Consider the following 17,130-nt stretch of genomic DNA (forward strand, 5'->3'; position numbering starts at 1 on the left):
TTGCCATCCCTGAGAGTTAGTCAGTTTGCATTTTATCAGCAATGTGTGAAAGGCCCTGTTCCTTACAGTTTCATAAGTAGTCACGAAACAAGGATATCTTTAGTGTCAAGAGTAAGGATTATTCTGGTGAAAGTTGTTTGTTTGCAGCTCTTTCTCTAATATTTGTGTGTTCCTGTCTTTGAATGTCACTGGATTTTTGGAGTTAGTAATCCATGCTCTTCATCACTGTAATTGAACTGCCTCAGATAATACATTCCTGAGAAGATTAATCTGTTAACTACTATGTAATCATTTAGTATTTTTAAGCTTCTAATGATTCTTTCTTCTCTCAATAGACGCGGCACCAGAGAGGAGATACACATCCTCTCACTTTGGAAGAAATTTTGGATGAAACACAACATTTAGATATTGGACTCAAGCAGAAGCAATGGCTTATGAGTGAGGTAAGAATAGACTCTTAAAAAATATATATTTATATATAAATTTGCAGCTGCGCGACATCTTATCAGGACATCTTTTTATGACATCTTATTGTCTCATTCCTACTTTGGACAAACTTGCAGGCTATCGAATGTAGCCTGCCCACAGGGCAGAGTCTGGCAAACTCCCCGTGGCGTACCAAATATGCCAAATACCAGTAACAGTGATGGGTCTCATTCTCCTAAAGAGCCTTGAATATAATCTCAGGGCTAGGATGAAGGAGACGTTACTGGGGCCTGCTCGAGGCAATCGACGAATAACAGGATGATGAAATAAAAAAATGAAATATATATAAATACACACACACACACACATACACGCACATACATAGCACTGTAGCACTGTCCTCCCATTGTTTATCGATTTGCTGAGCGGGCAACAATAACATCTCCATTGTGAGACTTGTTGTTACTGTTTTTTGGCATATTGAATACGTCAGGGGTAGCTTGCTAGGCTTTGCCGTGCTGGCGAGATACTCTCGGTAGCTTGCCGGGCTCTCCGAGAGGGGCGGAGAAATTGAACCTGGGTCAGCCGGGTGCAAGGCAGATGCCCTTCCTGCTGTGCTATTGCTCCAGCCCTTGAGATTAGCTATATAGTAGAATTGTCTGGGAATTTAGTTATAGTCTATGTTCCTCAGTTTCACTGATAGGCTGACATATATTTTTCTTTTTAATTTTTGTCTTTTTATTATTTGTCTTGGTATGGGCTGGAGCGATAGCACAGTGGGCAGGGCGTTTGCCTTGCATGCGGTCGACTATGGTTCGAAACCTCTGCCCAGAGTTCAATTCCTCCGTCCCTCTCGGAGAACCTGGCAAGCTACCGAGAGTATCCTGCCCGCATGGCAGAGCCTGGCAAACTCCTCGTGGCGTATTCGATATGCCAAAAACAGTAACAAATCTCACAATGAAGACGTTACTGGTGCCCGCTCGAACAAATCGATTAACAACGGGAATACGGTGCTACAGTGCTATTTGTTTTGATTTATTGATTTAGTATCAAATCAGTTTATTGGTTTATCATTTTCCTGATCATTTATTATTGTTTTACTGATTTATTTATTGGTATAACTTACTGCTATTATAGAGCTCAAGAGTTTAGCTTTGCATTTCTTTATGGATATAATTTTTACTTTTCTGACCACCAGAGTGCCAGTGTGTTGGCATAAAAGATAAATTTCTGTTCTTTTTTTTCTTTTCTTCTTTTTTCCTTTTTTTTTTTTTTTTTTTTTTTTGGTGGTATGGGTGGTCACCAGCTGTGCTCAGGGCTTATTCCTAGCTTTGTGCTCAGGAATCACTCCCAGCAGGGCTTGGCGTACCATAGGGGATGCTCGGAATTCAGCTCAGGTTGCTGGAGTGCGAGGCCAGTGCCCTACCACTGTACTATCACTCTGACTGCCAATTTTTTGTCTTTATGAGTCTAGTCTTTTTTGGTTCCTTTCTTTGATGTTGGTGCTACTTATTATCAGTTGGGACAGACAGATTATTAATCGTTCATGCCAGAGTCTGGTTTCTCACATAATATTAATATGCAAAATATATTTTAGGGTCGGAGAGGTAAAGCCCATCTTATTTTTCCTGTTTATCTTAATAGAGGCTTTACTGATTTATTTCCATTTTTCAAAAGAATAGACTGATGTTTCAAATAGTTGTGATAAAATCATCTTTCTTATCCAAAGACTTTATGTAAGTATTAGTTTCTTTAATAAAAAGTCGGCACCGTGCTCATCTTTACCATATATATAATTTTTTTTTTTGGGATACTGTCACTCTCACTGTCCTTCCATTGTTCATCGATTTGCTCGAGCGGGCTCAGTAACATTGTGAGACTTGTTACTGTGTTTGGCATATTGATTATGTCATGGGTAGCTTGCCAGGCTTTGCCGTGCAGGCGAGATACTCTTGGTAGCTTGCCGAGCTCTCTGAGAGTGGTGGAGGAATCGAACTCGGGTCGGCCGTGTGCAAGGCAAACGCCCTACCTGCTGTGCTATTGCTCCAGCCCGTTGGATACTGACTGTCCATATTTTTATCTTTTAATTATTTTATTTTTGGCCATACCCAGTGATGGTCGGGGGTTACTCCTGTCTCTGCACTCAGGGATCACTCCCGGCAGTGCTAGGGGACCATAGGAGATGCTGGGGATCGATCCCAGGCCTGCCCTCTGCAATTCAAACATCCTACCCACTGTATTATTGCTCTGGTCCCTGTCCATATTTTTAGATTTGCTGTTTGATCTTTACAAGCTATTTCTGATTTACTTTTAAATTGAGCATTTTTATTTTTAAAGCGGTAACATTTAAAACTAAGGCTTGCCTTTTGTTAATATGTTTGAATTGTGTTACTGTTATAGGCTTTAGTCAATAATCCCAAAATTGAAGTAGTAAACGGGAAGTATGCCTTCAAGCCCAAGTACAATTTGAAAGATAAGAAGGCCTTGCTTCGGCTTTTAGATCAGCATGACCAGCGAGGCTTAGGAGGAATTCTTCTAGAAGACATAGAGGAAGGACTGCCCAATTCCCAGAAAGCTGTCAAGGTAACTTCTCTTTCTCTGCCTTAACATAAACTTAAGTGATGATATCTTTTGTTGTTGTTGTTGTTTTTGGATCCCACCCTACAGGGCTTATTGCTGGTGGGCGTTGGGAACCATGTGTGGTGCCAGGGATGGGATCTGGGTCTTATGTGTGCAAAGCCTGCACTTGTACTTTGTCTCTGCACACACACACACACACACACACACACACACACACACACACACACCCCAGTCTTTTTTCTAATAGCAAGAAGGAAATTTCTTTGCTTGCCAAAACCTTCATCCTGTGTCCTTGGGGCTGTGTGGAGGCAGTGGGAGATTCCCCTGTGCTAGAGAGAGGGCAGAGGGGGCCATTGATGTGTCTCCTGACAGTTTCCTGTGGTGCTTTTGCAAATGCTTGGTCTTCTGGAGTGTATGGTCTCCTTGGTATTTTGTTTTGCTTTTAGGCCACATCTGTCTGTGCTTAGGGCTTACTTCTGGCTTTGTGCTCAGGTATTACTCCGAACAGTGTTCAGGGGACTAAATGAGATTAGCTTCTGGCAAGGCAAGCAAGTGCCCTCCCCACTCTCCAACCTCAGGCCCCTTGGTTTTATTTTTTCTCATTTTCGGTTTTAGTTAAAAAAAAAAAAATCAAGGCCACTGTGAATGACCTTTCCCTCTACATTTTCTTCTAGAATTTCATGCTTTCAGGTCTTAGTTCAAGTCTTTCATTTCTTGAGTTGAGTTTTGAGCAAGATGTGAAATAACAGTTCGTTTTCCTATTTTTGCAAGTGCTTGTGTTCCCCATTTAGTAAGATACTGTCCTTTCCCCTTTGTATATTCTTGGCTCCTTTGTCATGCCTGAATTGACTGGTTTTTCTATGCTCTTTCATTGACCTGATTGTCCTTTTTTAATGTCAGTACCACTCTTTTGATTACTGTAGTTTTGAAATACAGTTTGAAATCAGGAAGCGAGACGCCTTTGGCTTCGTTCTCCCCCCTCCCCCCCACTATTGGTTTAGTCATCTAGGGTCAGAAGTTGATTTTTTTCACGTCTTCTCCAGAATTTATAGTAGGTATTCATGGAAGTACTGGTTCTATACAAGCTTCTTGGCCATAAACAGAATCCAGAGTCTTCTTAAGGTTTTTAAAAGTTGCAGGACTTAAATTGCAACAAACAAATATTCACTTGATCACTTGACTTCCCATTAATCGTCGATTTGCTCGAGCGGGCGCCAGTAACGTCTCCATTTGTCCCTGTCGCGTGCTAGTGTAGCCCACAAACAAATGTTAATAATCATGTATTTCCAAAGCTGATCAATAGTGCACACTACAGCATGTTGAAGAGTAGAACAACTCAATTTTACCTTAGAGACTACTAGACTCCTTTTCTGTTCTACTCTTCGGCCTGTGGAAGACCATTCCAGCGGGTGCTCAGGGGGTCATCTTGTGGGACTCAAACCCGGTTCTCTTCCTCATGGAAGACCTGAGCTACATCTCCTGCCCCTTTCTGCTGCGAGGGCCGAGGAAGGATTTTTACGGTGTGGTAAACGTTTAGTTACAGTTTAAAGCCGCAGTGTATTAATACTGATAACTGCTTGTTTTAGGTTAGAGGCCTTTGTTAAATGGAGGTGTGATTTTAGGTGTGATGTGCTGTCTTTAGTGGCTCTGCTCTTAGGGAGTATGGCCGAGGTAATGAAAAGCAGGGTTGACTTCATTTTCACACAGGACTGCTTCTGAATTTGTTGAAATCTTTCCTGGGTTTTTTCTCTTTTTTTTTCTCGCTTCAAAAACATGAAGATCAAATGTTTAAAAACATATGTAAAAAATGTCCCAGTAGTACAGTGAAGGGGAAAATAATAAAGGGACTAAAGCAAATAATACTAAAGCAAAACCCGAGAGTGAAGAAAACCAGTGACTGTCCCTGTCACTTGTAGTAATTGTTCCTTGAATGGTTTTCTGACAAATAAGCTGCCAGGATTGGCTTTTAAGCCTGTCTGCATTTGTAGTATATATATTAATTTTAATGGTATTGAATAAGCTTCTTTTTAGAGTTTTGTAAGATTTTAAGAAGTTACAGTTCAAACACGTAATACAGGGCTGGTATAACTCAGTGGGACGGAGTGCCTGTTTTGCCCCTTAGTGCTCAGTAGAAGTGGCCAGGTCTGGGGAGGGAGGTGTGGCAGAAAACAGGAAACAAAATTTGATAGTTTAGCTATTTTTAAGTGTACAACTTAGCAGGGTTAGGTCTACCTACCTTGTTGGAAAAAAGAACTTCTAAACTTGCACATTTTGCAAGCGTGAAATTTTACTCCCCTTAAGTGGCAGCTTCCCTTCTCTCTCCTCAGTCCCCAGCAACTCCCACTCTGCTCTTGTGCCTGTGGATTTGGCGGTTCTGAGTACCTCGTGTAAATTCAATCATAAAGTATTGTAATTGCCTAGTTTATTACACAAAGCATAATGTCCTTCTGGTTCATCCATGTTCCAACATCTGAATTTTTTAAGTCTTGAGTAATATTCCATTTTATGTATGTTAACCCATTTTGCTTATTTATCTGATAATGAATACATTTTTTAAAAATTATGTTTTTTTTATTGAATCACCACAAGATGGTTAAAAAGCTTTTGTCCTGGGGGTTTCAGTCGTACAATGTACCAGCACCTGTCTCTCCACCAGTTTACAGTCTACATTTTCCACCACCAGTATCCACTGTATCATCCCGCTGCCATGTGTCATCCCCACCCCACACATGGCAGGTACTTTTCTTCTCTCTCTCTCTTTCTCTCAATCTCTCTCTCCCCCCTCCTTCTCCCTCAGCGTTATGATTTGCAGTACAGAGACTGAGAGGCCATCCATGTTTGGTCCTTCACCCACTTTCACTACAAATGTCCCATCCAGAGCAGTTGTCATTGTCATAATCATCATCCTCTATCCCCACTGCCCTCTCCCCAGCCATTGAGGCAGGTTTCCAACTGAGGACCGTTTGTCCTGGCCCTTCTACTGTCCTTGGGCGTTAGTCTCACTCTAGCTGTTTTTTCAATATCCCACAAATGAATGCAGTTATTCTGTATCTGTTCCTCTCCTTCTGACTTATTTCAGCATGATACTCTCCATGATGGACATGTGCTTTACCTGTCTTGAGTAATGGTACTGTGAACATGGATGTGCAGTGATTGAGTCTGTACTTTTCAATTTTTGGGGAGAGGATTTGGGTCACGTTAAGGGGCTACTCCAGCTCTGTACTCCAGGGCTGTCAAGTCTGTCCTCCTGCCCATGGAGGTAGCTCCTTGGCTCTCTGCTGAGGTTTGCTAAAGAAAATGGGGATCCAGAAACAGATTTCTTTGGGGGTGTGTGTGAAGTAGTTTAGTGTTAATCGAAAAACTTTTTATCTTTAAGGCCTTAGGGGACCAGATCCTATTTGTAAATCGACCTGATAAGAAGAAAATTCTTTTCTTCAATGATAAGAGCTGTCAATTTTCTGTAGATGAAGGTGAGTCTTTCTGATACTTTTAAATGTACAAGTGTATGCTACAAATTTATGGTGACTAAATTTTAACATTTACAAGTTTTTTTTTTTTTCTTTTTGGGTCACACCCGGTGATGCACAGTGGTTACTCCTGGCTCTGCACTCAGGAATTACCCCCTGGCCATGTTTAGGGGACCGTATGGGATGCCGGGAATCGAACCCTTATGGGCCGCATGCAAGGCAAACGCCCTACCCGCTGTGCTATCGCTCCAGCCCCTACAAGTGTAATTTAACTTTGTGTTTGTTTCTGGGCCATATGAGGCAGTGTTCAGGGCCTGCTCCTGACTCTGCACTCAGGAATCAATTCTTGGGAGCTTGGGGCTCAGAGGGGCTGGGGCAGCTTGGAAGGCAAGTGCCTTAACTTACCCCTGTACTCTCTCTCCCCCCCTTTCCCCTCTCCCTTCCCTCCCAGTTCAGTGCTCTCCCAGCTTGTGCCACATTCCTAGCCCCAGCAGTTGCATTTCTTAGAGGTTATCACCTCCACATCTTATGGACCGTTTCTTAGAATGCAGTTTGTATTTTGTGCTTTGAAAGATTCTTCTTCAAATTACTTGCAGTTATGATAATGATTTCTTATGCTTAACTATACCAAGTAGGAGTTTATTTCTGTTGCTTCACAAATATAATTTCGTATCCTGATAGGAAAGCTTGATGCGAGGTCGGAGGAACACACTTTGGTTAATAACCTAGATTGCCTTAAATTTGTTAAACATCTATAATACCATACTTAGCATGATTTTAAAATTGAAGTGGCAGGACATTATTTTCTTATAATTGTAGAGTTGGATATTAAGTTACATATGGAGTATTTTACTATGTGTGTTACGTCTGTAGTTTGAATTTTAGTTTTAAATATTTTATCAATATTTGTCATGTAAAAGTGTAATAAAGGGCTTAGTCATAATGGATATTTTTGCTCTACAAGTGGAAATTCTGTGTTTTCTTATGTACTCTTATTTTTGAATTTTACAAAACAGCAAGAAAATAAACAATAGTTTAATGATAAAAGTTAGAAGTAATAAGATACCGTGTAGAAGTATGTAGAGTAAAAGAGTATAACTAGATTTAACTTTTTGGGCCCAGGTGCTGCAATTTTGGCACTTTACACAACATAAAAAGACAAAATTGAATTGTTTTGCACAAGAAGTTCACCTGACAAGTGTTGTCACTTTAGTAGCCCATACATGTTTTGATTGTGATTTTATAATTTGTAAAATAACCTGAAGTTGGTTCCTGTATTTTGTATGCTATATATAATTAGGTTTGTTTTTTTTGGGGGGGGGTCATACCTGGCATTGCACAGAGGTTACTCCTGGCTCATGCACTCAAGAATTACTCCTGGCAGTGCTTGGGGGACCGTATGGGATGCTGGAAATTTAACCCGGATCCGCCGTGTGCAAGGCAAATACCCTACCCGCTGTGCTATCACTCCAGCGCCTATAATTGGGTTTTTGGTGCCTTTGAAAGGCATTTCATCAGCCCGAAGACGATGACTTGTTTTAAGATATAGAACATTTTGTTTTTGTGAAAATCCTTATTGAGAGTACTTGTATACAGTTGATTCTCAGTAAATGTTACGTAAGTATCCCAGTTCTAACAGATAGTGGTGCAGATAGGACAGGTAGTCTGTCTGCAGCAGCTAGTGGTTGGCCCTGTGTACATGGCCGCGGCATGTAAGTAAAGTCTGTTGTGATCTGACAAATTCTGTGATTCTGAGGCTCTTGTACATGAACATTTGGCTTTATGTAAGTTCGTTTAATATTTAAATTGATTTTGTTTTTTTAACCTTTTGGCAGCTTGGGATGGACTTGATCTCCAAGGTCTGCCTCAGGGCAGGGGGATGGCTCAAAGGCTGATGTTCATGCCTGAGGCTGGGCCCAGTTTGGATCCCTAGCAGCCCCAGGCAGTGACCCCCAGTATCAATAAGTACAGCAAAACCTTGACTCTGTTCTTGGTGCCAGGAATAGAATTTAGGGCCTCAAGGCACATGAGACATGAGCTCTGTTACTCTGTCACATTCCTCACCATAATCCTTTCAGATGTTTAAACAAAGAGCCCATTTATTCTTTTAGCAGAATTAAGCCTCTTAAAAACATTCGTAGTATTGAAATAAATACTAGTGCGGGTAAGTGATCAATTAATCAGGGAGATCTTATAATAAAAACACATATGAGTTCTTGGGGTAAAGATATTAAGAAGTAGGTTTTTCAACGTGGAGATCCTGACATTTGAGTCTGTTTGTTTTGAGCACTGGGGTGGCAGGGGGGTGTTTCTTGCAGGATGTTCAGCTGAATCCTGGCTTCCTCAGGTGTTGTATTTTCTCCCATGGTGTGATAACCAGAAATGTATCCAGACATCACCAAATGTTCCTTGGGGACCAGACTTATATTAAAAGAATAGTGTTCATAAAATCAAGGTTAAATTATCTTGAAGCATTCTTTTCTTCAGCAGATTCAATGATACTGGGGATGTTACACTGACTAGGGCTTCTCTCCTTGAGCTTATTGGCTGAGGGCGCAATCTTGCAGAAACAGTATCAGGAGGTGTTCATACTGTGCTGTGGAGACATTGTTGGGAGGAACAGCCAGTCACAGGGACCTCGGGAGTAAGAAGCTTATTTGGCTCAGTGTCAGCATTGCATAAATCTCTTATTTAAAAAATCCCAGAGTTTTGGTTCATAATGCAAGTAAATGCGTTTCTAGAGAAAAACCTTTGAGAGTTGGTGCCTCAGCCTGTGTTGGTCTTTCTCTAGCGGTCCACTGGGTGGCAATCTTCACCCTACCGCGGGTCTCGAGTAGGCAGCTTTCACTCACACTGAGGGCTTCCCGCAGCCTGGCTCAGAGACGCAGACTCCCTCAAGTGGGGGAAAGCGCGAATAAGGGTAACAGAGCTTGCGTCTTTGATACTTGTTGTATCTCACTTCCTGAAGGCATTTTCTCTTTAATCCTGATCTTACTCATTTAGAGTCGGTATAATATAGCAGCCCCGATGGTCTGAGTTGTCAGACTTTAGTAAGCCTTGACTTACTAGCTTAGGGAAACTACTTAATCTCTCTGTTATGGATTCCTCATCTGCAAAATAGGAATAATGCTATCTGTGCTTCATGGTAGTTGTGGTCTTAGCTGATGTAAATAGAAGCACTTAGAATTCCTCAGAATATAATCTGGTATAGCATAAGAACAATACTAACGGCGGGTTGGGAGGTGGGGGTGAAGAGATAGTACAGCAGGGAAGGTGCTTTGCCTGGCATGTGGCTAACCCAGGTTCGACCCCCAACACCACAGAGTTCCACTGAGCACTGTCAGAAGTGATTCTCAAACACAGAGGCAGCACCACCAGAGTGACTCGAGACTTCCTTCTTCTGAAAAAAAGATGATATTAACAGTGGTGTTACTCTCAGCTCTGCAGATATATTCACGAATATGTTAGCTATTTTATTCTGCCATCTCTGGTTGCTTACTTATGTATCTATTGTGTTATTGACTCAGGTGAAGCTTCGTTTTGCATTTGGTTTGACAGAGAGCAAAGGAACAGGCAGTTTACGGCCAGAGAGAGCTCAGTAGGCTGAGTGCGTGTTTTGCATGCAGGAGGCCTGGGTTTGCTCTCTGGCACTGTATGGTTCTCTAAGCACCTATGTACCTGTGGGTGTGACCCCAAAGCAAAGGGGGGAGACAGCGAATTTAGTACGCTGAGGCCACATTTGCATTGGTCTTTTGCTGTTCTGTATTTGCTGACTTTCCTCAGTGGCAGCTTAAATGATACCAAGCCTCTCCTTATTCTTAGAATTCAGGATACCTCCCAGTAAGTAGCCACTTCTCCTGGGACTTAGTGATGTTCCAGTTCATGATATTGGTTTGTTATTATTTGAGGGGTCACACTTACTGATCCACAGGGCTTACTCCTGGCTCTGTGCTCAGGGAGCCATGTGAGGTACCTGGGATTGAACGGGGATCAGCCGAATGCAAGCTAAACTCCTTCACCCCCTGTACCATCTCTCTGGCCTAAGATAATTGATGTGTGTATGTTGAGGTGGGGGGAGGGGCACCTGGCAGTGCTCAGGACTTACTTTGGCTCTGTGCTCAAGGATCACTCCTGGAGGAGCTAAGAAGACCATGGAGGTTGCTGGGGATCGAACCGGGACTGAACGCCTACAAGGCAGCTCTGGTCCTGCTGTCCTATCTCTCCAGCGCAAGACCATAGTATTTCAGTGATTAGTGAAGGAGATAGATATCCCTTAAGGAAAGATGGGATGAGGCAGACCTGGCACGGAATGGTGAATGCTGTTTATACTTTCTTTCACCTTTTTAGTGAACTACTAAAGGCTGAATGTGGCCTGGCCAGAGAATATAAGAGTTGTGGGACTGTGGCCACGTGGGGTTTTGTACCACGTGCACACTTGTCTCCTCAGACTCACCAGGTGCTTGCAAGCCTAGAGCCAGGTCCAGGGGAAAGATGTGCCTGAGTTGTTGTATTTACATGATTCACACCTGCCTTTGCATGGTTATGATTTTTCACTGAAATGCCTCTTAGGTACTTCCTGTCTTTGCTTCCTTCTTCCCTTGCCTTTTATGCTGCTGTGCACTGAGTGAGCCGGACGAGTTGTGGCTCTCCCGCAGTGCACCATGTCGGGCTCCTGGGCTCTGGTGCTGGTGCTGCACCTGGCAATGCTTGTGTGTGTGTGTGTGTGTGTGTGTGTGTGTGTGTGTGTGTATGTGTGTGGTGTGTGTGCCCACCTGGGGGTGTGTGAGTGTGAGAGGTGGTGTGCTGTGTGTTTGTGTATGAGAGAAAGAAGTGCTGCTGTGTGTGTGTGAGACAAGTGGTGCTGTGTGTGTGTGAGAGAGAAGTGGTGCTGTGTGTATGTGTGTGTGAGAAGTGGTGCTCTGTGTGTGTGTATGTGTGTGCGTGTGTGTGTGTGTGTTGGACTGGCATTGGTTGAATGCCAGGCTTGCACTTAAGTCCTGGTAGTGTCTTTCCATCTAATTCTTGTTTTTTTTTTCTTTATTGTTATATCCACTTGGATTACTTGAATTAATTTTTTCCTGATCATTTCATTTCTACTTTGACATACCTTTTGATGGTAGGGGAGATGTGTGGGGTGGGGTGGGGGGGCAGTGGGCACACCTGGCTTTGTGCTCAGGGAAAACATGTTGTGCAGGGATCCGACTCTGGTCTGCTGCATGCAAGGCAAGCGCCTGGACCTGTGTTAACCTCTCGGGTCCTCTCATTCATTCTTTAAAGATGATTATTGTTGGGGCTGGAGCAATAGCACAGCGGGTAGGGTGTTTGCCTTGCACATGTCCAACCCGGGTCCGATTCCCAGCATCCCATATAGTCCTCTGAGCACTGCCAGGGGCAGTTCCTGGGTGCAGAGCCAGGAGTAACTCCTGTGCATTGCCAGGTTTATTATTGTTGGGTATGGAACTCTGGGTAGAAGTTTTCCCTTCTTAAACTTTAAAGGTGTCACTGTGTGGTTTTTTAAGTTTGTGTCAGTTCGACTTAGAATTCTATCATTTTCCTTAGAATTTGGTCATTTTTCTTTCTTGCTCAAAGCGCATAAGCTCCATTCATATTGGAGGAAATATCAGACAGACCCACACTAGGCATCATTCTGTTAAATTACTGACCAGAACTTCTCAGAAATGTCCTGGTCATGAGAGACAGAGACGCAGGAGGAAATCCTGACAGCCAAATAGAGGGTGGGATCTGAGTGGGGCCTGGGCTAGCAAATACACATTGTCGCCAAGGGGTGTGTGTGTGTGTGTGTGTGTGTGTGTGTGTGTGTGTGTGTGTTAGTTTCAGTAACTTCAATGAAAAATTGTGTATTATCTCAGAGAAATAATACATCGCGTTGGGCACTTGCCTTCATGCAGCTAACTCAGATCTGATTCCCAGCACCCTTATGGTTCTCCCAGCCTACCAGGAGGGAGCACAGAGCCAGGAATAAGCCCTGAGCACCACTGAGCACCACTGAGTATGGCCCCAAACAAAGCAAAACAAAACAGTCATATGAAGTGTTAACATTGGGAGCTGGATTGGGTATGCCAGAGCTGATCTTACAACTTTTCTGTTAATGTAAAGTTACTTTAATGTGAGTTTTTAAAAGTGTTTTTTTTTTTTTAAAGGGTCCGAGAGATAGTACAGGAGCTAAAGCACTTGCCTTGCAGTCGGCCAACCCTAGTTTGATCTCTGGCACTACATAGCATCCCTCAAGCACCACCAGGAGTGATCCCTAAGCAAAGCCAAGGACAGAGCCAGAGTACAGCCAGGTGTGGCTGTAAAAATAAAATATAAAGCAGAAATTTATGTTACGTGAACAGGAGTAGAATATACCATCTTTATAATTACGTAGTGAAATTGTAGGGGATATACTAGGTTCAGCCCCACCTAAACTGGGAAACTTAGGAAAGTAGAATTCCCTGCTCTGGAAGAGTTTGTAGCCATTTAATAGATTGAGCCCCATCCTCACCTCCCCCCACCAAGGACACGAGGCAGTGCTTTTCTGTCTCAGTATTGATGGGACACCTTCTACTCCGTCACCTGTTGGTCACCAGCTTCCAAGATGTGGGCAGAGCTCTTCTCTTCCATGGAGAATGCTGGTTCCTAGTGTCTCTGTGGAGTCTCCCCTCTCCGTGGAGAGAATTGGATGTGGACTCAAAGGAGAGTGTCTGTCCGTGGCCTTGACCTTCCGCTGCGGCTTGCCGGCACCTGTGTTCTGCCTGTACTCCCTTGGTTTCACAGTGGAATCTCCGATATTCTCATTCAGACCAGAGGAAATAATGCTTAAGGTTGAGTTTTCATCACGGAGATGCTAGATCTTGTTGGAAAATAACTGTCTTGTTGGCACAGAGTTTCAGAAACTGTGGAGGAGTGTCACTGTGGATTCCATGGATGAGGAGAAAATCGAGGAGTATCTGAAGCGTCAGGGTATTTCTTCCATGCAGGATTCCGGACCAAAGAAAGTGGTATGTAATCTCCCAGGGGAAAACAGCCCTCCGTTCTGAGAGCATTTTGCTTGCTTCCCTTCCTGTTCGCTGACGAGCAGGTGGTCTAGACACACGCCAGCCTGCATGTATGCGCGCCTGACACAGCAAAGTTGTTCTCGTGTGCACGTGCCGCCTCTGGTGTCAAAGGGTCCTGCTTCTCTGGCCCCTCGTTTTGGGCTCCTGGCTTGGCCTTCACCCTGCCCTGTCACATGGAATTGCCCCTGGCAGCTTTCAGATCCATTGCGTGCAGGGTAGTGTTGCTTTCATTCTGTAGTCCCATGGCCTGCTAAGTAAGAAGAGGGATTAGTAATTGACGGAAGACTTAGATGTCGTGTTTTTCATGCCACACCCATTGGTGCTCGGTCCTCCGGGATCAGTCTCGGCTGCGCTTGTGCGGACCATTGGTGCCAGGGATGGAACTCGGGGTTCCTGTGTGCGGAGCATGCACTCCAGCGCGCTGAGCTCTCCTCCACCCTGGAGCTCACTCCCAGGGGTCGGGTTTCTTCCGAACTCTTAAGTTCCCTAGTTTAGGGACAGCCGCAGTGAAGAGCACCTGCATGCCCTCACCGCTGCACCTCCATTCACTGAACATGTACCTATTCGGAGAGACTTTTAAATTCTTTTTTTCCAAAAGAATTGTCACCAGTGTTGTCTCCACGAATTACTATGATTGTAGCACTTTATGACTTTCTGTCATTGCTTAGTTAGATTTATGGTGTGATTGTGGTATTTTAAGTATAGCAAAGAACAGGGAATAGGAACAGAAAACAAAAATCGTAAAGGAAATGCTGTGGTACCTATTCACCCCCCTTTTGCAATGGATGCCTGTTTTTAGGCCACACCGGGCAGTGCTCAGGGCTCCCTCTTGGCTCTGTACTCAGGGATCACTCCTGGTGGGCTTGAGGGACCATTTAGGTGCCAGTGATAGTACCTCGGGTGGCTGTACGAGGCAAATGCCCTACCTGCTGCACGGTCGCTCCTGCCTGACCAGGGATCCTTTCTTATTGACAGCGGTGGACACTTTAATTTATTATTTGATGCTTGGCGTCATGCCTACCTCGGAACCCCTGTGAAACCAGGGCTGAAACCTGGAGCTCCTGCCTGCCAGGCACAGACTTCAGCCTCTGAGCCATTTCCCTGCTCCTGGCTGTATTTTATTTTATTTATTTTTGCTTTTTGTGTCACACCCAGCAACGCACATGCACTCAGGAATTACTAGTTTAGGGACAGTAATTCCTGGCTTATGCACTCAGGAATTCCTCCTGGCCTTGCTTGGGGGACCATATGGGATGCTGGGAATCGAACCCGGGTCGGGCCGCGTGCCAGGCAAATGCCCTACCTGCTGTGCTGTCGCTCCAGCCCCTCCTGGCTGTATTTTAAAGCCTGATAATAGGGTGAAAACACAAGAGCCTTCACTGCCCCTCTTTTGTCTACTTAACCGACTAGACTAATCTTGGTATGTTTCTGTGGCAGCCTGTGTGTTTCAGATGGAGAAGGGCCGTCCTGGGGTGGGTGAGCACGTGCAGTGAGTGCCTTGTGAGGTTGACACGGGGTCGGGCAGAAAGGGTCAGAGACCCGCTTAGTTGCTGGTTTCCGGGCGTATTGGGTAACTCGGCGGTGTATCGTCACAGGCAGTAGCTGTTATTTCTGTGCTTACCTTTTCCTCCAGGCCCCGATCCAGAGAAGGAAAAAGCCCGCTTCGCAGAAGAAGCGGCGCTTTAAGACGCATAACGAGCACTTGGCGGGAGTGCTGAAGGACTACTCAGACATAGCACCCGGGAAATAGTGCCAGCGCTGGCCGAGCTGAGTCACCCAGAGAATCATGAGCTGTGTTGTTGTCGTGACCCGGAGACGACCGTGTTCCTGCTCGACTTCCTAGGACTGAGGAGAGGAGCAGTGCAAAGCAGACCACCCAGCTGGGAGCCCGTTGGAAAGAAGTGGCTCTTGGGAACGTGGTCCTCCCTGCTAAGCTTCTGTGACTTCCTGGGGGAAGCGCTGAGCATGGCGTGCAGGTGTCTTTGCTACTCACCTTTCCTTCCAAGTGATCCCTCATTCCATTCTGCCTTCGTTATTTAGAACATGTTTGCAGATAGCCTTGGACACAATGTTATCCCGACAGACATATTTATAATAAAATCATCGTAGAAATGAGTCCTCAGATGCTGGTCAGTTGGTTTTTTCCCTTCTGGCAGTGGCTCCCGCAGCTCCAGGCTTAACTCTCACAGAGCCCTGATTGGGGTGTCAGTCTATGACTGTGTCTTCCACAGGCAAGGGGCCTGTTGGTAGCCGGTAAAGCGATAATACAGGTGATCTTTAATGTTTTCACAGGGTATGCCAATGTTTATTCTTCTCTATTTGCAAGTCATGATTTCATGTCTTTTCCAACAGGGATGGATAGGCTTTTTGTCAGCCTGAGCCTCAGTCCCAACCCTCATAGGGCCCATTCCACTGGGGATTTCTCAGTCCTGCCCAATACTGGCGAGCTCCTCGGAATCATTATCAACCAATGATCAACTCCCATGACTCTGAGTGGGTCCTCAGTCACGGGAGTTCCTGTGTGGTCTCCCAGCCCTGAGTGACATTACCAAGGTCCTTATCTGTGCTTGCTCTGCTCTTTGGGTAATACTAGGTTTTGCAGGTCACAAGAGGAATTGGGAACTATACAAACAATTACTAAGTTTCACAAACAAGTATTGTGTGTAGTTAGGAGACACTTTTGCTGTTTTGGGTTTTTTGGGGGGAGGGAATGGGGTGGGTTTTGGGACCACATCTGGCAGAGCTCAGGGGTCACTCCTAGTCAGGCTCGGGGGACCATGTATAGTGCCAAGATTAAATAGCCATCGAACCCTTTCAAGGCAAGTGCCTTAACCTCGGTACCGTCTGGCTCTTTCAGTTCTCTCTCTAAGCTCTGCTTCTCTTCTATAGACAGCATCAGCTTACTGCTTCTTACAGCTGAGACCCAGAACATGGCGTGGAAGGAAGGGAAATGGAGGCTCTGTTAGTAAGGAGGAGCTTGAATATAAGTAAGAGAGTCTTAAGCTAGTTTAGATGGCCGTTCTCGTACTGTCTGTACTGTTCTGTTCTGTGAGCTAAGCCTGAAAATGCATCTTGGACATCTTAAACACTTAATCGTGTCTTGTGTGGAGATCGACTTTAAGGCCTCACGGTCTAAGGTAAGATGCTTACTGCTAATTTGGGGTTAGCAGAGGAGTCTAGCTAAGGCTGTGTTCATCAGCGTGTGGAGAACTGGCCCGATAAATGTCTTGCTCAGTTGTCACACACATTTTAGAGCTTAATTGCACTTGCTGCATTTTCTTGTTAAAATTTGATCCCTCTAGGAAGGAAAATTCCTCCACATAGTCCTTGCGATAGGAGTTCGGTTGTGTTTGAGCCTCGTTAAGAGAAAGAACCTTTCTCCAGTTCTTTTGGGTTGGAAAGACATGGTCGTCCACCTGAAATTCAGGTCAAATTTATTTCCTTCTGCTCATTTATTTCTGCTTGACCTGTGGATCATTTAGAAAAAACTGGAACGGCCACCGTGGCTGAGTGAGTTCGAATGCCAAGATAGAGAGTCTGGAGTCCATCTGATCTATAATTCATCACGATCACTGGAGGCTTTTAGGACAGAGCTAAGA

At 44.5% G+C, this 17,130-nt stretch overlaps 1 protein-coding gene across 1 annotated transcript in view; it reads left to right on the top strand.

Moving 5' to 3' along the window:
• The window catches only part of GTF2E2 (general transcription factor IIE subunit 2), a 69,027-nt gene extending 53,403 nt beyond the window's left edge, over positions 1-15,624 (top strand). Inside the window, exons 4-8 of the mRNA XM_056116791.1 lie at positions 336-443; positions 2,827-3,009; positions 6,383-6,476; positions 13,359-13,474; positions 15,165-15,624. Of these exons, the coding sequence (XP_055972766.1) occupies positions 336-443; positions 2,827-3,009; positions 6,383-6,476; positions 13,359-13,474; positions 15,165-15,281 (618 nt within the window). The 3' untranslated portion in view covers positions 15,282-15,624. The remainder of the gene's footprint in view (positions 1-335; positions 444-2,826; positions 3,010-6,382; positions 6,477-13,358; positions 13,475-15,164) is intronic.
• Positions 15,625-17,130: the final 1,506 nt, after the last annotated feature.

The sequence above is a fragment of the Sorex fumeus genome, unplaced genomic scaffold (assembly GCF_029834395.1).
Source record: "Sorex fumeus unplaced genomic scaffold, SorFum_2.1 ptg000033l, whole genome shotgun sequence".
Lineage (NCBI taxonomy): Eukaryota > Metazoa > Chordata > Mammalia > Eulipotyphla > Soricidae > Sorex > Sorex fumeus.